Raw genomic sequence first — 26,073 nt, forward strand, 5'->3', positions numbered from 1 at the left:
TTTCTGTCCACTGGTTCACTCCCCAAGTGGCCGCAATGGCTGGAGCTGCCACCATTGAAAACCTCAGGAGGTGCCCTCCTTCCATGTGCTGGATCTACAGATTGGGATCTTTCTAGCCCTAAAGATAGTCAGTTGCTTAGGAGCCATCCACTTGATGGTGTTTTAGTACAGTAGCCTCAAAGTATGAAAATTATCTTTTTGAAGTTCTTGTTTATCATTTTTCTGATGATCACAGTCATATGTTTTCAATATAAAAACAATTGAAAAGCATATAGAACTTGATAATAGAAAGTGAGCAGCCCTGGCAATCCCACATTCATGGTCAGCCACCATTGCCAGGTCCATATACTTCCAGAATGCTTAAAAGCCTATATTCTGTAACAGGTATATTTCGATACACAAAAGGGTTTTTTTTAAAAGATTTACTTTTTTCAAAAAATGTATTTTATTGGAAAGGCAGATTTACAGAGAGAAAGGGAGGCAGAAAGATCTTCCATCCACTGATTCATTCCCCAAGTGACTGCAACAGGTGGAGCTGAGCTGAAACAGAACCAGGATCCCAAGGCCTTGGGCTGTGCTTGACTGCTTTCCCAGGCCACAAGGATAAAGCTGGATGGGAAGCAGGGCAGCTGAGACACAAACCAATACATATATGGGATATGTGTGTGCAAGGTGAGAACTTTAGCCGCTAGGCCCATGATACAAAATTTTAATTTTTAGTTGCTATTTCACTCTGCTTTCTTTTCAAGTACATTATAGAGTGTACTCTTATTGTGTCTCATTGCATTATTGAAATAACTTCTCTGCTATTCTGCTATTCTTCCAACAATCCATTCTGCAAATCTCTGTAGCTCAGTGAATTACTGTTTCACTTCCTCATATATTTGAAGGATCCATGTATAGATGGTAGTGACTGCATTGCTCTGTAGTTTAAGGGGTAACGAGCTGCCTACAAGTATTTTACAACTTCAAAGAAGACTTAAAAAATAGCCACTTTTCCCATACAGGTAATTGCTGATCGGTTTTAAGAGCTTACTCGTCCTGGGGAGATTCGAACCAAGATAAACAAAAACTTATTTGGCTTTACCTAAACCAGTTACATTTATCTATGTGAATAGGCTTGTATTTTGATTTCTTTTCATAATGTCATGGATTATTCTAATTGCCACATTTGAGAATTGCTGTCTTACAATTCTCAAAAAGTTGTCTGGAGTGGTCCTTATGGTCCAACAGGCTGCAGCATTGCTTTGTGATGCTGATTAGACTCTGGCTGTTCCACTTCAGATCCAGCTCCTTGTCAGTGCACCCAGGAAAGCAGAGCAGGTTGGGCTAACTGCTTGGGCCTTATCCACCCATGTGGGAGGACAGGATGGAGTTCTGAGCTTCTGGCTTTGGCCTAAACCCAGCCCCAAGGGTTGTCCCCGTTCAGGGAGTGAATCAGCAGATGGAAGATAACTCCAGCTCTCCCTCTCTCATTCTATAACTTTGACTTTCAAATAAATAAGTAAATATTTATGTATTTTAGATATTTTGAAAAAGTGATGCTTGAACCAGCAGGAATTAGTTAGAATAGGATAGGTCTATTGAATGGTAAACTCTGACGGTGGGAGCCTTAACTTGGTGATTTTCATGGAAATTAATATGAAATACTCTACTAGACAGATTGTAGTTTCTCTCTAGGTTTCTATGTCTCTAGGTCCCTAGATTGTAACTAAGTTTATCCATACAGTTATTTAAATATCATTATGCTGTGCCCCACACAGTAGCCTTGTGGCTAAATCTTTGCCTTGCATGCTTGGGATCCCATATGGGCGCCTATTTGTGTACTGGCTGTTCCACTTCCCTTCAAGCCTCTTACTTATGGCCTGGGAAAGCAGTCAAGGATGGCCGAAAGCCTTGGGACTCTGCACCCATGTGGGAGACCTGGAAGAAGCTCCTGGCTCCTGGTTTTGGATCAGCTCAGCTCCAGCTGTTGCAGCTACTTGGGAAGTGAACCAGCATATGGAACATCTTTCTGTCTATCCTTCTTAATGTAGGATCTGCCTTTCCAATAAAAATTAAAATATATATGTAAGAGTGGAGCTACTGTATGATCCAGCAATCTCTCATAGGTCTGGATACAAAGAAAAATGACATTGGTGTGTTAAGGAGGCATTTATAGTAGCACTATTCAAATTAGTCAAGAAATACAAACAACCTAAGTATTTATCAGTGATGAATAAAGAAAAAATGTGGTCTGTATTCACAGTGAAACAGCAGACATAGAAAGGGATGAAATCCTGTCATTTATGACAACATGGATAGACCTAGAAGTCATTTTATGAAGTAAATTTAAGCCAAGCATAATGGACAAGTACCACCACATGATCTCACTCTAAAGTACACCTCGTATATGGTTAAGAGCAGAATAGAGGTTATCAGAGGGTGAAAGGAGTAAGGAATAGCAACTGGGAAACATTTAGTGAATGGTTATCAAGTATAGAAGTGAGCGGTTTTGGTGTTCTGTTGCACTTTAGTGTGACTGTAGATAAAAATAATGTACTGTATATTTCAAAACTAATTAAGTGTTTGAGCAGATAGATATGTTTGCCCTAATTGGAACATTATGTTGCAGATCCATCTAGCCAAATAGTATATGGCATCCCATAAATGTATATAATTGTTATGTGTCAGTTTATAAATAGAAATTGGCAGAATAATGTCTGTATTTTGTACACAGAGTTAACAGTCTCCGTTTTGAGTTGTTTGCCTGGGATCAGAGACAGAGATCATTGAGACAGGATTCGGTTCTTATAGTATAATGGCTCCAAATACCAGCAGCTCATCATTGTTTATTTTCTCATTGGTTATTTTGGACATACTTTCAAAGCAAATACTGGGAAATAAGGATGCCTAACTTGAGTGTTGTTTTTCCAGCCTTGGAGACTTTTGAATGGGAGTGTCAAATGAATTCTTGTGTTTTGAAGAGCTTTTATGACTTTATGATGAGTTTTAAAAACTAAAAGAATGATAATAGGACCATAAAATCATTATTTCTTTAGACTAATTTGGAGCTTTTTGTGTATTAGAAATGTAGATCTCATTTGAATTGGCTTTCATTGTTTGCTAAAAGGTAGTCTAGGGGAAAAAAATCTACACCTATAAGCAGTATTAAATGGCCTAATGACCAATGAGTCATGCTCTAACTCCAGTTAAGCATGTCAGTGAGAAAAATTGGCATCTGATATGTAGAAATGCTTCTGACTTTTCAGATATTCTTAAATGCACATGTTATTTACTAAATATCAAGTCTTAGGAGAAAACATTGAATAGAAAAATAGTTTAGCTGAGAAAGTAGATTATATATATGCAACTGAAGACATTTCAGAAAACTACATTTGCCTTTGTGTTTTTCAAAAGGTTACATGGGAACCCAGTTATAATGCACATGTCAGGATGAGTTGGGAAAGAGAGTTAAACAGCTTTTTCTTGATTGGAGAGAACCAGGACTATGGCCTAATTCCGTGGATTGACTGGCACCATAGGGTTTAGTTTTAGGACCTACATTCTAGTTGTAACTTTCTTTTCAGTTTTGCCATCTGAGATTGTGTTATTTTCCATGTTTGTAATACAAAAAAAGCAAAAACAATCTCAGTGGATTGATCTAAGTACAAAACAAATAAGTGTAAATATTACATGCTTTAAAAGTAGAAAAACAGATATTAGATTATTAATGTATTTTGATTGCTCTGTTTACTGACAAGGAACTCTTCAAAGGAAGTCTCCAGTGATGCCATCTTTATAGCCAGTACACAGCCAGGTTATCTACATGTGTCACTTATAAAATAAATGGATATTAGATGGTAATTAATTATAAAGCAGGCTTTACTATGGGTGAATAAGGCCAAAGCAAATTACAGACATGCCCTCAAAAAAATGAAAAAACAAAGATTGTTTTTTTCAGAGCAATGAAAACCATCCCAGGAACTTTTTTGAGGATCTGTAGGCACTAAATTTCACATTCAATATAAAAATATCGTAACATTTCAGAATTTTCTTACAATTTAAGCTTAATATACAATATATGTAATTCATCTATCAAAAATAATTAAAGTATGGGCTGAAAATGGCTTTTATTACTCTTCAAATTAAAAATATAATATAAATGTTATTTCAGGGAATTTCACAGTAATTTCTGAGTTGTATCTGAAAAAGTGTATTAATTTATAACTTTTCCTAATGAATCAATGGACTGAATTTTAATAGTGCTGAGACTTCTTAGTGGTGTGTGGTTTTAAATAAGGATGTAGGAATCACAAGGTTTGATGAGCTAGCTGATAAATGCAAATAAGACCATCTGTGTCTGAGGGCTGAGAGAAATTAACGTATGTAAACTACTTGGAAAAAAACAAAGTGTTATACATGCAGAATTTTTTAATATGTTGCATCTAAGTTTCTATAGAACCTTATTTATAATTGAAAGAAAGTTAAGGGAATTAGTATGGCCTAATAAGTTTGTACAGAATCCTATATACATGCATAGCTTGATCAGATGTGTCCTAGTATGAAAAGTCAACTGACTTGGGAAAATCTACCTGAAGATGTATAGATTGATATAGCTGCTTCAAGATATTTATGCTTTCTCGTAGAATGAAGATAACCACAGAGATGATGGTGTGTCTAAGAAACTTCAAAAGATGTCGACCTCCTGATTGAAGCAGAGCTGATTGATTTGTCATTTTTTTTCATTATAGTAAGTATAAAAATGTAAAGTGCATTTTTTAAGTGAACGTCTACCTGTATCCTTTGTTAAATACATTTTGACTCTCTTGTCAAATACCCTTATCATTGTTAGAACTGCTTGTGTTTTCATTCCTCTATTATTTCAGTTACATACTTTACAGGAATTTAACTCTTGAAAACTTTGAGAGGACAGACAGAAACCCAGAAGATCCTTCAGAGAGAATGATTCTCTGTCCACTACAGGATGTTTATTCAAATTTTACTAGTCATAGGGAGCTGAACTGTTTCACAGAGCAATCAGGTGTATTATGATCGCTTGTAGACCGAATCAAAATATGATTATTCTAAAATGTCCATCTACCTAGTTCTACCTCTGGAATCAATTCATATATTCTTTCATCCATGAGTACTTGTATAAAAATAAGAAGATGAACTGTCAACTCATACTGGTCATAAATTGTCTTACCTGAATACCATCAGTTCCTTACTTTATACTTGATAGATCCTGATTGTTTTGTTGCCCATTTGTCTTTAGCTTCACGTTGAATCTGAGATGTAATCTCACTAGGCATACAGAAAAAAGACGGCTCCCCCTTTAACTGCATCAACCTATTAATAACGTCAAGTGATATGATCATTACTGTAGCATTATAGGTATAACATAGTTAACTGTAATAACCAAAATCTCCTGGTGTGCAGACAGCAGCTTCCTTGATAGTGTATGCAACCTGTTGCTTGTATGGCTTGCCCTAAGAAACCTTGGAGACAGTCCTTTAAAGTGGCCATTCCTGCATCTGACCTCATGCTGTTCCTCATCTAGGCTGCACAGTTATGTGGGGCGCTTTGGGAAAGTCTCAAGGCACAGTAGCCAGGGTTCACATTGGCCAAGTCATCATGTCCATCCACATCAAGTGCAGAACAAGGAACATGTGGTTAAGGCCCTACACAGGGCCTAGGTCAGGTTCCCTGGTTACCAGAAGATCCACATCTCAAAGAAATGGGGCTCTACTAAATTCAATGCAGATGAATTTAAAGACACGGTGGCTGAGAAGTGGCTCACGCCTAATGGCTATGGGGTCAAATACATCCCCAACCATGGTCCCTGGACAAGTGGCGAGCCTTCCACTCATGTAGCCTCTGCTAGTCTATGTTTTTTAATCTGATCAATAATAAACCCTGATTTCTGTTGAAAAAAAAAATCCATGTTCTTTCATTCACCAATGTTTTCTGCGATACTACGCTTAACCTATACCACCACTTCATGTTTATTGTCTTTTTCAGTCTAAGTCTAGGAATTTCTATTTGTCTCATGTAATCCTCGTGTTTTTTGGTTTTTGTCTTGCCTTGACACACAATTATGGTTAACCACAATGAGGGCAAGGCAGAATGGGAGGAATTGAAAGTTAGAAATAGATCCACTACATTAGAGTAATGGCAGAAAACCCTGAAGAGTTAGATGATCAAACCACAAGACTGAGAAGGAAGGTGAATCCATATAAAGTGGACATGGGCAGAAAGTGGTGCTCCAGTCCAGCCATTAAAATCATTGATCACAATATAGAATGCCCTGACACTTGAGAGATTATTATGGCATAGAGTTCAAGGACAAATGATCAGTAATGTGTTGAGCGTAATCAGCAAGAGAAGAAACTTGTTAACTGAGATAGAACTCTGTAATGGGACTCAAAGCAGGATATCAGTCTCCAAATGGAGGACAGTTAGAAGCAAAATAGGCTCTCTTTGGATGCTGCCAGTGGCAGGGTGTCCAAAAGAATAGAACTTCCAAATCAGGATACTCCAGAAGGAAGCCTTGGTGTGGTGAGCTAGACTATCAGTAAAGGATGACCATGCTACCATAATTTATTTGTGCTCTTACTCTTAGCAGATGATTTATAAGATCCAAGATATTTCCTTTTTTTAAGATTTGCTTAATTTTTACTTGAATGGTAGAGTTACAGAAAGAAGAGAGGCAGAGAAGGTAAAAGAGAGAAAGAAACAGAGACTTCTTCCATCCATTGGTTCATTCCCCCAAAGGCCGCAATGACCAGAGCTGGGCTGGTCCAAAGCCAGAAGACAGGAATTTCTTCCAGATCTCCCATTTAGGTGCAGGGTCCAAGGACTTGGGCCCTCCCAGGCCATTTGCTGCCTCCTCAGGCTGTAAGCAGGGAGCTGGACTGGAAGTAGAGCCTCCAGGACTCCAATCAGTACACCTATGGGATGCTGACGCCACAGCAGTAGGCTTAGCTAGCCTCCATAATATTTACTTTCATCTTATTCTTTGCCAAATATAAGTGGTCCATATTTTTATAACTAATAATTTATTGAACAATTCTATGTGTAAGCATAGAAACTCTGAGTTTTGTCTAACTTTCAATACTGTTTTTCTAAAGACGCAAATAATTGAGAAATAGAGTATATCCTGATTATAACTTTATTTAACATTTTGTCATCACAACATTAAATACAAGATGGTTTTCCCATGGTAGGAATATTTTCACAAGTGTTTTCTTCCCTCTCTTTCATTTTATTTTTTTCCCTCTGTTTAAGTCATTATTGTTATTTCTCCACTTCTAAATGCACATGCACTGAAGTAACAAAGTTCAGAGGCAAGACTAGATAATTAATTCAGTGACAGTTTGTTTTGGTTTCAGAACCAGTAGATCTTTGTATGCCTAACGGATAATTCTATAAAGCTCCTTGTGGTTGAAACAGCTCCTAGGATATAACTGATGCTCTAAATGTGGAACAAGACATGGAAGGGAACTTATTCGGACCTTCTAGAGGCTAGAAAATATGACTGTTAGAAATCAGTAACAAAAATAAAATTTTCCAATGAGTTAATGGCTCCTGGTTTCAGTAGGCTAGCCTAGAGCTAAGATCCAAAAGCTAACCAGATAATTGCCTCAAGCACTAAATCTGTAATAGATGCAACTTATTACTGAATGATCCCCCATCTAAGCAACTTTATAGCATAGAGTTGTAATGGCCTGGAGTTCCCAGAGGCCACCACCATAAGACCCCTTGATAAGCCCATCTTCCTCAGTGTGTCTGTGAGCTAAATCCTGCTTGGGTAGGGTCTGTCTGTACAAGTATAAGCATTAAACTCTTATTTGTCCTTGATTCAGTGATGCTTATTCTATTTTTCTCTTGGCAGATTCTGTATATGTACAAGAGAAAGCCATGATTACCCTAACAGAGCTGAAGTGTTTAGCAGATGCCCAGTCATCTTACCACATCTTAAAACCATGGTGGGACGTGTTCTGGTATTACATCACTCTGATCATGCTGCTGGTGGCAGTGCTGGCCGGAGCTCTCCAGCTTACACAGAGCAGGGTTCTGTGCTGTCTTCCATGCAAAATGGAATTCGACAATCACTGTGCTGTGCCTTGGGACATACTGAAAGCCAGCAAGAACATGTCCTCTAGCCCCCAGATGCCACTTCCACTGCCCCTCCGAATCCAGAATGATCTCCACCGACAGCAGTATTCCTACATCGATGCTGTTTGTTATGAGAAACAACTCCATTGGTTTGCAAAGTTCTTCCCCTACCTGGTGCTCCTGCACACGCTCATCTTTGCAGCCTGCAGCAACTTTTGGCTTCACTACCCCAGTACCAGTTCCCGACTGGAGCATTTCGTGGCCATCCTTCACAAATGCTTTGACTCTCCGTGGACCACCCGTGCCCTGTCTGAAACAGTGGCCGAACAGTCAGTGAGACCCCGCAAACTCTCCAAGTCTAAGACTTTACATTCGTCCTCAGGGTGTTCTGCTGACGTTGACTCCAGCAAGCAGTCATTGCCCTACCCACAGCCAGGGCTGGAGTCCCCAGGCATAGAAAGCCCCACTTCCAGTGTGCTGGACAAGAAGGAGGGCGAACAGGCCAAAGCCATCTTTGAGAAAGTGAAGAGATTTCGCATGCATGTGGAACAGAAGGACATCATTTATAGGGTATACCTGAAACAAATAATAGTCAAGGTCATTCTGTTTGTCCTCATCATAACTTACGTTCCATACTTTTTAACCTATATCACTCTTGAAATTGACTGTTCCATTGACGTGCAGGCTTTTACAGGATACAAGCGCTACCAATGTGTCTACTCCTTGGCAGAGATTTTTAAGGTCCTAGCTTCCTTTTATGTCATTTTGGTTATTCTCTATGGTCTCACCTCCTCCTATAGCTTGTGGTGGATGTTGAGGAGTTCACTAAAGCAATATTCCTTTGAGGCATTGAGAGAGAAAAGCAACTACAGCGATATCCCTGACGTGCAAAATGACTTTGCCTTCATCCTGCACCTGGCAGATCAGTATGACCCACTTTACTCCAAACGTTTCTCCATATTCCTGTCTGAGGTCAGCGAGAACAAACTGAAACAGATCAACCTGAACAACGAGTGGACAGTAGAGAAGCTGAAAAGTAAGCTGGTGAAGAATTCCCAGGACAAGATAGAGCTACGGCTCTTTATGCTCAGTGGCCTCCCAGACAATGTCTTTGAGTTAACAGAAATGGAAGTGCTGACCCTCGAGCTCATCCCAGAGGTCAAGCTCCCCTCTGCCATCTCACAGCTGGTCAACCTCAATGAGCTTCGTGTCTACCACTCATCCTTGCTGGTGGACCATCCTGCACTGGCCTTTCTAGAGGAAAACTTAAAAATCCTCCGCCTGAAATTTACAGAAATGGGAAAAATCCCCCGCTGGGTATTTCGCTTGAAGAATCTCAAGGAACTTTACCTTTCAGGCTGTGTGCTCCCTGAGCAGTTGAGTACCACACAGTTGGAGGGCTTTCAGGACTTAAAGAACCTGAGGACGCTATACTTGAAGAGCAGCCTGTCCCGGATCCCCCAAGTCATTACAGACCTCCTGCCTTCACTGCAGAAGTTGTCCCTTGACAATGAGGGATGCAAGCTGGTGGTGTTGAACAATCTTAAAAAGATGGTCAACCTAAAGAGCCTTGAACTGATCGGATGTGACTTGGAACGCATTCCACACTCCATTTTCAGCCTGAACAATTTGCATGAGCTAGACCTCAAGGAAAATAACCTGAAGACAGTGGAGGAGATCATTAGCTTCCAGCATCTTCAGAATCTGTCCTGCTTGAAGTTGTGGCACAATAACATTGCTTATATTCCTGCCCAGATTGGGGCGTTATCTAACCTCGAGCAACTCTCTTTGGATCATAATAATATCGAGAATCTGCCCTTGCAGCTTTTTCTATGCACCAAACTGCAGTATTTGGATCTAAGCTATAACCACCTGACCTTCATTCCAGAAGAAATCCAGTATCTAAGTAATTTGCAGTACTTTGCTGTGACCAACAACAATGTAAGTAAATTCATTCTTCCCTTTACTTGGCCAGCCCTTTACAGTATTTGCTGTGCTTGCAATTTGTAATGTAGAGAAAAAAAATGCATTTGAAATCACACAAAGCATTCTCTGAGCCAAACCCAAGCCCATGTGGTCTTGAACAAATTACCAAAACACTGGGTATCAGTTTTTACTCTAACTTACAAGTTGTCATGGAGATTTTATGAAAAAGTGTGGAAGTATCTGGCATGGTTCCTGGTGTGTAATAGTTGTTCAACAAATGTCCTCTTTATTCTTTTTCTCCCATTCTCTACATAAACACCATACATTTAAAGTATTTTAAACTAATTGGTTATGGTGGAGCTTGCTTTTTGTTTCTGGAATGTTTTTAAGTACATAGAGAAAATTTTTCAACTTTCCAAATCTCCCATAAAAGAATAACTTTTTGTTTCAAACTTCTGGGATTATGAATTATAAAACATTTTTATAATGCATTAAAAAGAAGAGTTGAACTCCACATGAATTTCTAGAAAGAAAATTCAAAATGAAAGGCCTGGTGCTGTAATGCAACACTTGGGTTTCTCCAAAGCTTTTGCCAGCATCATGCTTAAAAATGAACCATAATTTGCAACAGTAAAGCCAAGCTGAGGAAAAGTTAGCTTCACTGAAACAAGAGAAAACAAAATAAATGAGTAGTTTCCTAAGCTAAAATGTGAAGGGGGAGGAAAAACAATGCCATGGTGATGGCTGTATGGGAAGGAGAGAGGTGGAACTCAGCAATTAGGTCTGACAAGAAATGGAACTAACCTTACTTGGAGTGTTCCCATTGCTGCTTCTAATACTCCACTATAATGTATTATTACTTTTGTCATACCTATTTTATACTAGTGCATAGTACTAGCCAATTGACATTAATCATCAGACTTATTTTTGGAAACCATGAATGATAAAGAAATACCAAAAAACTGGAGGATCATACCTTGTCCCCCTGTTAAGTATGTAATGAAAATATAATTCCTTTAAAAAGTTTTGCTTCCACCAAAATTATATACCCAAGTAAATCACAACTACATGAATTTTTGAGAGTTGTGGTTGATTAAATTGGTATTTTAGTGGTTAAATGGCCATGTTTAAATGTATGAGCAAGTTAATGCTTTTGTTGGGTTGATATAATCAAACCTTGAGACCATGAATAATTTTGATGCCAAGTTATTGACTGTGCTTGACAGAGTAGATTGAAATGGTAGCAACATCCTTTGTTGAATAAGTGCTCTCTTTCATAAGGGAAGATACTGGCACAGTGGCAGGACACACTATTCCTCCACCTGTGGTGCTAGCATCCTGAAAGAGTGCCGGTTGACATCCTAGCTGCTCCACTTCCCATCCAGCTTCCTGCTAATAGTCTGGGAAGTGACTCTCTGGAGGTCTGAAGCTTCCTGGTATGGAGCTGTCTTGGGACTCAGAGTTGACTCCTACTGCGTCTTACACTGCTACTGAGAGGCAATGCCCACCTGTGTTAAGCAGTGGAGTATATGGATGATGTGAAAGGAGTGAGAGGAAGAGTAAGATCTATTTGCATCCCAAGTCCAGAGATCACTGGTCCGTGATGTCACTGATTGTGATGGTGAGAAATTATTTACCTAGATTTGTTCAAGTCTTACAAAGCACTTCAGTGTATGCCTACACCTTTGCTTCTACATGTGTAAGCGTATCTCCTTATCACTATTTAGGGCAAGAAATCAGCTTTGTCTCTTGAAATGAGGACTCTTTGGGTGATTAGCATATTCTGGATATAGAATGTGTAATTGGTAAGAAAAAAGGAAATTTGACAGAAGGATTCTGAAGATCCGAGTCTCTAGGGAGCAATGGGTTATATAATGATCAATATCCATCATAGGCATGGAAAGAGAACCATCCTATTGTGAGGGCTCCAGTCAATCTTGTTAAAAACATTTGGTGGCCATACATAATGTGCCTGTTTTTCTTTTATAATGTATTATGTACATATTTGAAATATAGTTTATGAAGTTAATCATCTCCCAAAGTATAAAGTCTTCCTTTATTTAAAAAAAAGTTATTTTATTTTTATTTGAAAGGCAGAGTTACAGACAGGAAATACAGAGAGCTCTTCCTTCAACTGGTTCACTATCCCACAAAAGCCCGCAATGGTCAGAGCTGAACCAATCCAAAGCCAGGAGCCAGGAGCTTCCTCTGAGTCTACCACATGGATGCAGGGGTCCAAGAACTTGAGCCATCCTTAAGCAAGAAGCTGGATGGGAAATGGAGCATCTGGAACTCAAACCAGTACCCATATTGATGTGGCACCAAAGATGAAAGTTAAGCCTACTACACTATGGCATCAGCCCTTTCCTTTTTTTTTTTTTTTTTTTTTAGGATTTTTAATTTTATTGGAAAGTAGATCTACAGAGAGAAAGATATTCTGTCCACTGGTTCACTCCCCAACTGGCTGCAACAGCCAGAGCTGAGCTGATCTAAAGCCAGAATCCAAGAGCCTCCTCTGTATCTCCCACACAGGCACAGGGTCCCAAGGACTTGGGCCATCCTCCACTGCCCTCCCAGGACACAATCAAAGAGCTTGAAGGGAAATAGAGCAGCTGGGACATGAATCAGCACCCATATGGGATCCCATTGCATGCAAGGCAAGGAATTTAACCACTAGGCCATCACGCCAGGCCTATTATCTAAGATTTTATAAAATTTCAAGACCTCAGTTCAGTACTTACAAGCTTCAAGGCAAACTAATTTAAGGGGGTAAATAGAGTTACCAGGATATGATTGCAACCTAGATGGAAAATCTTGAGTCTCTAACGAAGTTCCCTAGGTTTCTTTAGGAAAATTAAATTAGAATAAGCCAAGGAAGATCCTGCACCCTAGCTGGGCAATGACATTTAAAGAAACCTCCAAGAAGGATTGGGCACAAGAGAGGGATAACCACCAGATGCTGCCCTTGACTCTCTAATCGCGCCGTTGTTGAAAGTCTAACAGCCTCCCCCTGCAGGAGCCAACCCCAGAGGTCGCTGTACGGCCTGCTAAAATCCCTCTTTGTTGAAGACTGAGAAGTTCACTGAAGTCACAAATTCAGAGATTTTAAGAGAAGATTGATAGACAACTGATAGTACTGATAGCCAGGCTGGAGAATAAAGCTAGTGGCATCAGGGTAATCAACTAATAGACAGCCAGTCCAAATGAGGAACATGTTCACTGGGCACCTGAAGTTGACTGAAGGAAGGGTATGTGTGATTCTTGGAACAGCTCGGGTTAGGACACTCTTCCTCATTCCACCCATGACAGGCTATCTGTATGATTGTTTCTCTTGAGGTATACTAGGACATCTCAACTGAGGATGATTTTGCCCCCTCTTCTACACTAATGACATGTCTTAGTAGATATTTACTGTAAGGCTTTTGAGGAGGGAAATGGCACCAGCAATTGGAGGGAACAGACCAAGAATGATGCTGAACATGCTATAGTACACACAAGTGTTGTTCTGACCCAAAGGTCCATGATCACCTGCATGAAAACTTTCTTAAGATTTATTTACCGGGCCCGGCGGTGTGGCCTAGTGGCTAAAGTCCTCGCCCTGAACGCACCGGGATCCCATATGGGCGCGGGTTCTAATCCCGGCAGCTCCACTTCCCGTCCAGCTCCCTGCTTGTGGCCTGGGAAAGCAGTTGAGAATGGCCCAATGCTTTGGGACCCTGCACCCTCATGGGAGACCCGGAAGAGGTTCCTGGTTCCTGGCATCGGATCGGCGCGCACCGGCCCATTGCGGCTCACTTGGGGAGTGAAACATTGGATGGAAGATCTTCCTCTCTGTCTCTCCTCTCTGTATATCCGGCTTTCCAATAATAATAAAAGCTTTAAAAAAAAAAAAAGATTTATTTACCTATTTGAAAGTCAAAGTTACAGAGATAAAAGGAAAGACAGAGATATCTCCCATTTATGGATTTACTCTCTAGATGGTCTTAATGACCAGTGCTGGGCCAGGCTGAAACCAGAACCAGGAGCTTCTTTCAGATCTCTCATGTGGGTGGTGGGGGCCTAAGCACTTGGGCCATCATCTGCTGCTTGTCCCAGGCCATTAGTAGGAATCTGGATTGGAGGTGGAACAGCTGGGACAGGAACTAACACCTATATGGAATGCCAACATTGAGATGGTGGCTTTAACCATTATGCCACAATGCCAGTTCCTGCATTTACTCTTAGAAGCCATCTGCTTGATTATTACTTTATACCCAGTACCCAGCTGGGATCCTGGCACCAAGGAGGCATTGAGTACATGTTTACTGAATACAGATAAGCCTTACTGCTTCATTTTCAGCCAATTTGGCTAAGTAATTGCTTAGACCCCAGCAGGCACTCTGAACCCTTAGCACACACTGCAAATGACTTATTTCTTCCTGCCCATTACTAGTAGGCATTGGCCCTACTTCTGAGCTGCAGATAAGGGATTGCTTTAAAAAGGGAAGGCAGGCATTGTGGCACCGCAAGTTAAGCTACCACTTGGGATGCTTACATGTAGAGAGGACCACCTGCATTTATGTCCCACCTCTGTTCTAATCCAGCTTCCTGCTAATATGCACCCTGGGAGAGAGTGGATGATAGCTCAAGTATCTGGGTCTCTGCCATCCACATGGACAACCCAAATACCACTCTTGTCTCCTAGGCCTGGCCATACCTGGTTGGGGCGGGCGTTTAGAAAATACAGCACATGATGGAAAATCAATTCTCTGTTTTTCCTCCCTCTTTATCACTTTACCTTTCAAATCAAATTAGAAGAAATGGATTATATTTCTTCTCTTTCACCTTTTTACCTCAAGTCTCAATATGGAAGTTGAGCCAGTAACTTAAGAGAGTGCATGGAAATTGGAATTACACAATAAAAATAGACCTTTATTTCCCAACATCAGCTTCATCAAGATCAAGAAGTCTTTTGTAAATGATGGTGTCAGTCACTGAGTGCATCCCTAAAGAACTGAGGGTCCTGGGATTTTGGCCTAGTTGAGATACCTCCAAAGATTATTTTAAGATTAGAGCAAATTCAGGACTGCAAAGTAAAAAATGTGATGATTTCCCTTCAGAATTCTCACCAGATTGTCCTTGCTGGATGAGAGGATGGAGCAGGGGCATTGTCATGCTTGAGAAGGACTAGCTGGGAAGCTTTCCAATGTGTTTTACTGTCGACACTCTGGCTGTCTTTCCCAAAAATACTCTTCTAAGAAGTCAGTGTTCTGTGGCCCTCCAGAAGATCGATAAGCAAAATGCTTTGAATTGAACATCCCCAAAGACTGTTGGCTTGACCTTTGCTCTTAACTTTGCTCTTGGTTTGACTAGACAACTTCCATCACTTGGGCAGCCATTACTCTGCTTTGTCTTTTAGCCTCTTATACTAAATGCATGTTTTCTTGTTTGTGGTAATCCTTCGTAAACTTGATCCCATGTTTAAAATTTGTGTGGAAATTTCTGCTGTTGTCTGCAGTTGATGTAGGTGTAGCAGTTTGGGCACTTGTGAGGAGAACAGTTGAAATTGTATAAGCTGAAACAACTGAGATGTCCATGGGGTTGGCTATTGTTCTTGCTGTTAATCATCAGCACCCTTTAATTAGGGCATTAAGAAGATTAACTTTTTTCCTCAGGTTGATATGGATGGCCCTCTGCTGTGGACTTCATCTTATGCATTATCTTTTTTAACAACTTAATTGGGGGTAGGGGCAGCATCATACCACAGCAAGCTAAGTTTTAAGCTGTGACACCAGATCACATTTGTGTGCTGGATCACATCCCGGCCTCTTCATTTCCAGTCCAGCTCAATGCTTATGGCCTAGGAAAACAGCAGGAGATGCATCAAGTCCTTGGAACACTGTACCTGGAAGAAGCTCCTGGCTCTTGGCTTCAGACTGGCACAGCTGTAGTTATTGTGGCCATTTGGGGAGTGAACCAACAGATGGAAACATTATTGCTCGCTTGCTTTCTTTCTCTCTGTCTCCTTCCTCCTCCTCCTCTTCTTTTTATTCTACTTCTCTGTAACTCTGCCTTTTAAGTAAAAATAGATCTAAAAATATTTATTTAAAAGTGGTTTTCTATGTACTAGTTCACTCTCTGGAAGCCTATGACAGCCAGGGCTGAGTCAGTCATTAGCCAGGAACCAGGAGTTTCATCCAGATCCCCCACACTGGTAGCAAGACCTTTTATAACAAAATTCATAGTTGTTAACAGGGGGTTTTTTCAAACTGATACCTTTTCTTGCTTTGTGCCTCAAACTAAATCTTGTTCAGATATAATGTAACAAGTTAGTGTGAGTCTGTTTTGATGCTAAAATTTTTCCAAAATATATACATTTTCATAATACACATTTCCATCAATTTTGTAATCATCCCCTATATTTATATACAGATTCGATCTGCTCTTAAGAAGGCATGAAATAAAAGAATATTTTCCCTGCTTGTATTTTGACATGAAGGTTGACGTTGAATGTTTATCTTAACCATGGTGATTATTTGATATTTTCAAGGATATCTAACCTTGAATGTGTGTGTAGATGAGGTATAAGAGGGAAGTTTCTAATACAATGAGCATTTTTAATACAATTTGATCATTTTTTTTTGTTCACATACAGCTCTGAATATCCATGGGTTCTCCATATGTGGATTCAACCAACTGTAGTTTGAAAATATTCTGGAAAAAAAATTGCATTTATACTGAACATATATTTTTCTTGTCATTATTCCATACACAATACAAGTTATTTACATAGCACTTATATTGCATTATGTAATACAACTAATCAAATGAAAAAAAGCATATGGAGGATGTGCATAGATATATGCAGACCATGTGATTTTGTATGACTTGACATCTGAGGATTTTCTTATCTGGGGATGGAGAGTCCTAGAATTGGTACACTGTGGCTACTAAGAGACAGTTGCATAAATGGTATTTATTTTTATGAGGAGAAAAAGTTCCATATAGTCCTAGGAACTCATCCTCTAAGCAAAGCTAGCAAGGCACTTTCTGGAAACAAGGAGCCTACGTTATTTCATAGAACTGCCTCCTGCCCCTAGAATGGACGAAGATGATCAGATGGGAGTGTGTAGTCTACCTGTGTTCAGCCCTCACTCACCCCCAGTGATTGGAAGGAGTTTTGTATGCTCACCTTGTCTATTGGTCTTTCCCCAGTGAACCTTATTCACATGCACACTGTGGCTCCCTTAGAAATACACATACAACATGCCATGTAGACAAGCAGTCAAATTAAAGAAGGCAAGGAGTTATCCTAATTTACAAGCTATTTATCATATTTAAAATCGTACCTCTGTTATATAATGAACCTTTTATGATATAAATTGTAGCTATGCCAGAGAGCAGGAAATAGGGTAAATACGCAAATATTTATTTGTGTAGTGGAAAGTGAATTTATAATATCATACCTTTCCTGTCTTTGCTCCCCTAAGGACTGCTTTTTAAAAAAAGAAAGAAAAAAAATGGTTAGCCGATGCTATGAAAAAGTGTATTGACACAGTCCTGTTTGGTCTCCACATATTTTAAGGATGCTGCTAATTACTTAGTAATTTTTTTTTCCTTTTTTCTTTTCCTTTTTTTTTTTACTTAGTTTGTTAGGAGGACACCTGAAAGAAACTTCTTTCTCAGTAAGGGCAACAATAGCTCTGATATTTCTGGGTTACTGCTTTGTTTTCTGTTTAGGGACGATATGTACATAAATAATTGTGTTTTCCGTAGATCTGCTTAGCAATGTTTAGATTCAAGTTTATGGCCTACCATCTACAACAAGGATTTAAATGCTCTTGGTCGCCACATTGTCCCGATTCCTTGTGGTTTGCCTATCTTTATTTTGCCTTTGTCTTTTTCATCTATTTCAGATTTATCATTGCTGTCACATGTATCTCTGTAAACATCCAGATTTATCTGTGGACAAAATGGCGAACAGTGTACATGAACAAATGTATTATCATAGGCTTTTTTTTTCCCTCTTTCAGATTGAAATGCTACCAGATGGACTGTTTCAGTGCAGAAAACTACAGTGTTTACTCTTGGGGAAAAATAGCCTCATGAACTTGTCCCCACTCGTGGGCGAGCTGACACACCTGACACATCTGGAACTCATTGGTAATTACCTGGAGACACTTCCTCCTGAACTCGAAGGCTGTCAGTCCCTGAAGCGAAGCTGTCTGATTGTCGAAGAGAATTTGCTGAATACTCTTCCTCTCCCTGTTACTGAACGTCTGCAGACATGTTTAGATAAATGCTGACCTAAACAAAAGTCACCCAAATCTCAGAACCACATTGGAAAGTCAGCCCTCAGGCTGTGTGTGAGAAGTAAAATATCCTGTGTAATAAAGAAAAGTGGGTGGTGATTGTGATGAGTGGTGAGCATGCGTCACATTAAAGCAACTCAGTGTCTAACTCTGTATTAAGGTGTTGACACTGGACTGAAATCTTGTGAATAATTGAAGTTTAACTTATTAAATTGTTGTAAGAAGTATACATCAAGGGTGAAATTGGGGGGCATGACTGACTTCTTATCTTCATATTTTTACCATGAAGACTGTACAGGTATTATTTCCTTTTCCTCCCTCAGTCTGCATGACTGATTTACACACTTATTTTAACTGACTTCCTGTTTTCATGCTTATCATCGAGACCATGAAATCCTCAACATAAATTTCCTTGATGTATACTCACCACTGTCTTTGATTTAATTCTTCCTTTTTTTTTGTTTTTAGGATGTATTATGCTTGGCAGAACTCCTTTTTGGCTTAATTTTTACTTCCTTTCCCAGCCTGCTTGAGTCTTGCTTAATCTAATTTTCTCTATAACAACAATGACCCTGAGAGAATGCCCGCCTTAGGGCTTGGATTTGAAGGGAAGCAGGGCTCCTAACTAAGATGTGTTCTCAGGCATCCTGGAAATCAACGTATTCTTGAAAATGTCTTCATACCTATCATTGAAGCTTTTTTTGATTTGTGAAGAACTTTGATATTAAATATTAAGCATTTCTATGGTTAGTTTTGGATTCAACATCTGTAAAAATGATTTTTGTCAGGTAGTGTGACCATAGGCATATTGGTGTTCTTAGTTTTGGTTGTTTATGATTCTCATGTTTGTGCACATTCTGCTCCAAATGTTTCATCACTCTGTGGCTCATGGCATTCGGATAACAAAAGCCTTGTGTTTCATCCCATTAAGTATTTGGGAGTTTCCTCGTGAGAGAATGGCTTATCATCTACCTCTCTCTTCCCTAATTGTTATGCAACTGTACGGGTACAATTCCTAATTATTCACAAAAACTGTGATGGAGGAGACAGGTACAGACTTGGCTTTCAGAGTTAATTTTAAAATACTTGCAGAAATTTAGCAAGCATTGAAGTGAAACACTTTTTTCCCTCCATCTGCATGCTCTCTAGATGTGATTCTGATGTAAAGCACTCAACTTCTATTCTGTGTCTTGTAAGAGTTTTCAAAGCCCACAAAGAACTAGATGCAGTTAACTGAAATTCATCTCATGACTTTATCCATCTCTTGTGGAATACACTTTTGTTCCTTATTATAAAGAGCTGTATGTTTGACCTTTTATTATTATGCATATTGTTAAATGAGTAAAACCACCAACTCACATTTGGGAAATGTGCATTTTCGATGTGCTTTCCTGTAATGGCTACAGGCATTTGAATGCCACCTCATTGTGGATGCAACTCTGGAATAAGCTATTAGCTGCATCTACACCAAACTGGAAAACACTACAGATGAAGAGTACTGTAAATGTGGAGATGTGGTGTGTGGTTTTGTTTTGTTTTTTCTCTAACTTTGTTCCAGGAAGATGAAATTGTTCTTTGAAGTATAGCAAATGTAGCTCATCTGCCACACACCACTAAAGTTTAGGCAAAGAATGATTCACGTCAAATAAAATTTGAATAGTAGTAGCTATTTTAAAAAATGACCACCAAAAGCTGCCAAACACATTATTGTTTGTTCTGAATGGGGAGAAACAGTATAAAAATATACTTTTTACCAAAATTTGCCTTCAGTCAGAACAGTTGAGTTCTCAGGGAACTAGTCATAACTGATGAAACTTTATTCTAGAACATCAAAAAATAGGTCCTGACTATATAGAGCTGTTTTGTTATTGTTTTTCCATTTCTTTAATGTGAGTTGATGATTATTTTCATGTTTCACTATATAATTATCATGTGTACTGATTCCAGTGTTGGATAAAATTATCTTTGGTTTGGGATGTGTACATGATGCAAAAAAAGTGTTTTCAGCCGCATAGTTAGCCAAATTTGTATGAAAAAAAATCCATCTTCCCATATAGGGGAAGAGTTTTAAAAATAAAATTCAAGTTTGTTACCACTTGACAAACTAGAATTTTTCCAGAGCAAGTCACTGGTCCTTTTCAACTGCAAAGATCAGTGGCTGAATTTTCCTTATCACCTCCATAAATTTGTGGGAGCGATTTACTGGCAGAATCAATAATGAATATTATGAGCTGTTTTCAAACACACTAGGGTATAGTTATTGGTGCAAATTACATTACTAATGATGCTGTGGATTTTGAATTTCTTATCTAAATAATGGTCATCAGTATTTAGGTAGCTTTAGAAATAACATAGTACTGAAAACGTTGAACAATGAGAATACACCACTTGATAAAGAAAATGGTGGTGTTAATACCACCTTTCCTGCACTGTCAGGGTGGGTCTTTATTTTACAAGTATCCATTTTCCTTTGGTAATGAAGAAAATGAAGTTTGTAAAATTATAAGGCTTTAGTTGACATTTCTAATAATGTGTATGCATTTTCCAAAAAAAAATAAAAAGGAAGTTATGAAAAAACAAAGTTTATAGCTTATGCCAGTAGTGATGTTGATTCGTTTTATTTGCATTCACTCAAAAAACATACACAGGGATGAACAGAGAGATACACAGACACCCATGTATACAAAGGGTAACTTCGTTTTTTATGCATTGAGTATGTTTTCCAGAACTACAAAAAGTTGTAGGCTAATTCTAGGATCACAGTTATTTTTATTCATTAGTTATAATCAAGGAGAGTTCTGTTTCCTTAGTTGTAACATTTAAAAGAAAACCAAATTCTCAATTTTAGTTTTGGAACCTAAGTGTTTGTATGCCTCTAAAGATATGGCCTGCATCAGGACACATCTGTGTGGTACACAGATAATAAATTTTCACTCTCAGCCTTGGTGCAGTTGTTCCCCCCCAGTATTTACTTTCACTGAACATTGATTTTACACAGGGTCAGGGGAGCTTCTCAGGATCACAGTGCTGTCACAAGCTCCAGTAGACATGCTGTGTGTGGCTGTGGTGATTTATTCATATCACATTTTTATTGGCTAATGAAAATATTTGTTTTTATTCCTCACGTGTTTTGTGACTCAAGTTTTACTTGTTTAAAATATCGCATACTACTGGATCATGAAAATAAACCATTGTTCTTTGGAATTGACATTAGTCCACCTGTTTTTAATAAAATTCTATTTCCATCTTAATAGTCTTAACATTGTCCTCGCCACACAAAAAAACTTCATCTTTCTTTTCCACTTACCCTCCCCATTTATTATGATCAACACTGGTAACAAGGAATTTTGCTAAAGGGTTTGTAGTGATACCTGAGTATATATTTGCTTGGAAAGCAGCCAGTGCCCCTGTGTCTGCATGAGTAGTAGTTTACCATCTTTCTGCAAGATACACAGCTGATCCTATGATCCCCATCCTTACAAACAGCCTCAGAATCCGCTCTGTCGTCAGTAACTGTACATTGCATTAGAATCTGAAAAGGCAGACTGGTGGGATAGGAGACAAGTTATTTGTATTAGCAAAACATTGTCTATGAAATGCTTTAATAATTGTTGCAAAATGCCCTGGATGTCATTCTTTCTTCAACTGGATATGAACAGCTACCTGCTTCCTATTTCTTATCCTCCATGTTTCCATCACCTGGGAGCTATCACCAAGTATCTTTAGTAATGGACTAACTCTGTTTACCAGTTATTTCGCATGAACCATTTCAACAACATTAAAACATTTACCTAGAATATGTGAGCCAAAGTCCTGAGTTGAGATGGCTTCCAATTGAATTTAATATTTACGTTTTGCATTTGATTTGTATATTATGCTACTGTTGAGGAAACCAATTATGAATGTCTCCTGCATATTATGATCTCTGAGATGGTACCATTGTAAAAATACAAAGGATACAGGGTTAGAATAGATGTTTGTGCACATATATGTTGTGTATAAGTTAAAATACTAACTTTCATGAGGTTTGTAAAATTCCTCAGATGTTTCACTCTGAGAAAAAAAATGCAGAAATCTACAAAACCTTGTTTTGTTCATTTACAATAAAGGCTAGTAATTTTTTTTATCTGTCACATATTTGAAAACATACACAATTTGCTTCTGGTAATGAATTGCCAGAAAATGGAAGCTTTTGTTCACTGTTTTCATCTCAGATGTACCAGGTAAATCTGCACTGCGGCAGTGAATCCCTCAAATTCAATAGTTTTTGGTAATCTTTGCTATTATTAAAGTAACTTTTGTATAAAATACAGATTCAATTTTTATAATAAATGGCAAATAAAATAGGTTAAGTTCTAGAAGTAGCTTGACTATATCAATTTTTTACCTGTGTTCACTTCTCATACCCAGGTTGCAGGGGTGGTTTTGTGCCTCTTAGCTTCCTGTGAAAGTGGAATGTTACGTTATTCACCAGAGGGTAGATGTTTTAATTTGCCTAGAAATCATCTCATACCAGGGCTATGAGTCTTTAAAGTTACACTATAATGATGACAAAAGGGCAAGCATGTGAAAGCGTAGGATGAATCCTACAGTACACTAAGGAGTAACTGAGGGAATGAAATATGTCTTTCCCATGATGAGTCCCTGTTCCCAGTGGTGTTCCTCCTCAGACTCAAGGGCAGATGTCTAAACCAACCCATCTTTTTCCAACCCTTCCCGCGTGGTGCCTATAAATAGAAACCACACTACAAATCATGTTGAATCTACTAAAAACTAATTAAAATTTTAAAATTAAAAACTAGGGGACCTGGCACAGTAGCCTAGTGGCTAAAGTCCTCGCCTTGAACGCCCCGGGATCCCATGCAGGTACCGGTTTGTGTCCCTGCTTCCATCCAGCTCCTTGATTGTGGCCTGGGAAAGCAGTCGAGGACAGCCCAAAGCCTTGGGACCCTGCACCTGCGTGGGAGACCTGGAAGGGCTCCTGGCTCCTGGGGAGCTGTTGCGGATGCTTGAGGAGTGAATCAACACACAGAAGATCTTCCTGGCTCTCCTGCTCTCTGCACATCTGCCTTCTCAATAAAGAATATATCTTGGGCTCGGCAGCGTGGCCTAGTGGCTAAGGTCCTCGCCTTGATCCCATATGGCCGCTGGTTCTAATCCCGGCAGCTTCACTTCCTCTCTATCTCTCCTCCTCTCAGTATATCTGGCTTTGTAATAAAAATAAAATAAATCTTTAAAAAATATATATATCTTTAAAACAAAACTGGGAATGAAATGCAATGCTGAGACACTTTAGTAAAGGCAGAAAAATTTAATTGTTGGACAAAATTTTTGCACATGATAATTTAACCTGGATTGACACATCTTTTTCACAAACTTAAAAAGCACATTCAGATTCACATTAAAAATTTGATATGCAAAAGGGGTCAATATTGTTATGCAGTTTTGCCTTGTGATGCCTGCAGTCCACATGTGAGCTCCAGTTTGAGTTGCAGCTGCTCAGCTTCAGACCTAGTTTCCTGCTAATGCACCTGAGAAGGCAGCAGATTTGATTATCCAGATGCGTGGGCCTCTGCCACTCATCTGTGGGACCAGGATGAGTTCTCCTGGCATTACTTAGCCTACATCTGGCTATTTTGAAACCTCTGGAAATTCAACCATTGGAAATTGGAAGAACTCTCTCTCCCTCACACATACACACACAGAGAGATTGTCACTATGGTCTAATACCTCCTATCATTCTGCCCTTTCAATAAATAAACATGTCTTTTTACAGTCTGATAGGCAGAACACTGCACTGCTAGATTTCATACACATTGTACCACATCATGAAGAAAGAAAGTTAATTCTGATTGCTCTCTGAAATTGGTAGTTTTGAGAAAGCCTCCTGCTCCTTCCTTCTTGCATCTGGGACCCACACAGCCTGGCTAGAGGATGTGCAGCAAATGCCTGCTGTAAGGCACCACCCCACACCACCTCTCAGGGGTGCCAGGTGCTCTGAGGGCTGGGGTCCGCTGGGTGGTGAGTGCCTTGTCCTCTGCAGCAGAGCAGCCACTGTTCCAGCACGTTCTTTAGTCTTTGCTTCCTGCTTTCAATGATCTTGGGAAGCTGCAGTGAAGGCTGTATCCATAGATGCTGTCATGGGCAGGGAGCTATCCTCCCGTGTTTCTCACCTGGTGATCTCTACCCCTCCTGTCTGAGGCTGGAGTGAAGCAGGTTAATCAAAATGACAACATTAGGGCTCACACTCAAGTGCCATGTTGACTTAACATCATTTATACAGAGTCAAAGAAGAGTCAGCAAAAATTCATTTTTGACACGTTTTAATTTTTTGAATTGAAGTCTCTTCCATCACCATATTGTCTCATGTTTCTCCAAACTTCAGTTCTGGGTTTCTCTGCCTCCTAATCCTAATGTTCCTCTATAGAGCTGCTTGTCTGCTAGAGAAGAGATTTTCAAATTATTTCTTATTAAAAATACTTTCAATTTTACATGTCCTATAATTTGCTTGTTCCTGTAGGGCTCAACCCATGTCATTTTTTACTCTTTATCTCCCTCTGCCACTGAAAGCAGAATTGATCCGATAGAGGCTGCTCACACTCACTCACTAGCAAACAGTTCCATAATCCTTAGAGGAACATGGCATCCTGCTTAACTACCTGAGAAGCCAACACAGATTCTCTCTGCTTCCAGCCCTCCTCCTTGCCAGCCTTCTTGTTGCACTGTCTCTTCTTAATCCAGATCTGTCCAGCTCTGTGCATATTGCAACAGCTGCCCCTCCTAATCATGTCTCTTATATGGTTGCCAATTACCCATTTGCCAAGTACAGTGACTTCTCAGTCAGAGCCTCTGTAGGCAGCAGGAAATACATTCTTAGGGTTTAACAACACATACAATTATCTTGGTCAACTTTCTTGCAAAGTGGAGAGTGGCTCACAACTCCATGTATAAAAGACAAAGTCAACGAAACTGGCTTGATTCCAGAACAATCATTTAAGAACTCATCCTCTCCTTCTAGATAGGGTCCTAAAACCACAGCACTCCAACTCCCTGCTCCTATGTTTGATTTTATTTTGCCTTGTCTTCATCAAATGTCACCCCAGGTGAGATGTTGAGAGTCACTGACCTTCACCTAATTCCAATGACTGTCTCAAACGCATGCAGAAGACTACATGCGATGTCTGACACTAGGGCAGACCATACATTTGGGTGTTCTTGGATGGGTAAGAATTTGGCAACTTTGGGGCCAGCATGATGGCTCAAATGGTCTCGGGGGTCCCTCTACTGGGACTTGAGGATGCAAAGGCAAGATAAACGAGTGCACACTTCATTGAATTTTACTGGGCAACTTATACCATGATTTGGGCACAGCACAGCAAGCAGGCAAATAAAAGTTACTACTAAACTAAACAATAGCATACAAGCTACTCCAATGATAGATCACAAGGGATTTGGAAAATAATCACCAGGCAACAGCATAAGTAAACATGAGTTACAGGAACCAATACTGGTAAACAAACATCTAACTAGGAAAGGACTCTAACAGAACTTTGTTTGTACTCAGATACATTCAGGCCACAATCACTAAAGGAAAATATGATAGTGAAGATGCCTCACACCTCTCTCTAGGCACACTTAGCCAGCAAGATCCGCAATCTCAGCAGGAAGTTAGCTTCCTGCATAATTCTCGGTCAACCAAGAACATTTGAGATTTGGGGTCCTCGGACAACTTGTGGTCTAGTTCAGGGGGCACATC

The 26,073-nt window shown here is 39.5% G+C and overlaps 2 protein-coding genes and 1 pseudogene across 2 annotated transcripts; all 3 read left to right on the top strand.

Annotated features, from left to right (window-relative positions):
- The first annotated feature begins 366 nt into the window (after positions 1-366).
- Positions 367-7,896, top strand: LOC131478609 (uncharacterized). The gene is made up of 3 exons (XM_058659033.1): positions 367-384; positions 4,629-4,732; positions 7,877-7,896. The coding sequence occupies exon 2, from the start codon at positions 4,630-4,632 to the stop codon at positions 4,693-4,695; it is 66 nt and encodes a 21-aa protein (XP_058515016.1). The 5' UTR covers positions 367-384; position 4,629; the 3' UTR covers positions 4,696-4,732; positions 7,877-7,896.
- On the top strand, positions 5,382-5,493 carry LOC118758736 (small nucleolar RNA SNORA70; annotated as a pseudogene).
- Positions 7,897-7,902: 6 nt separating the features above from the next.
- Positions 7,903-18,416, top strand: LRRC8B (leucine rich repeat containing 8 VRAC subunit B). Its single transcript, XM_004582067.4, has 2 exons — positions 7,903-10,041; positions 18,039-18,416. Exons 1-2 carry the CDS (start codon positions 7,903-7,905, stop codon positions 18,309-18,311), a joined length of 2,412 nt encoding a protein of 803 aa, XP_004582124.2. The 3' UTR covers positions 18,312-18,416.
- The last annotated feature ends 7,657 nt before the right edge of the window (positions 18,417-26,073 follow it).

The sequence above is a fragment of the Ochotona princeps genome, chromosome 2 (genome assembly GCF_030435755.1).
Source record: "Ochotona princeps isolate mOchPri1 chromosome 2, mOchPri1.hap1, whole genome shotgun sequence".
Taxonomy (NCBI): domain Eukaryota; kingdom Metazoa; phylum Chordata; class Mammalia; order Lagomorpha; family Ochotonidae; genus Ochotona; species Ochotona princeps.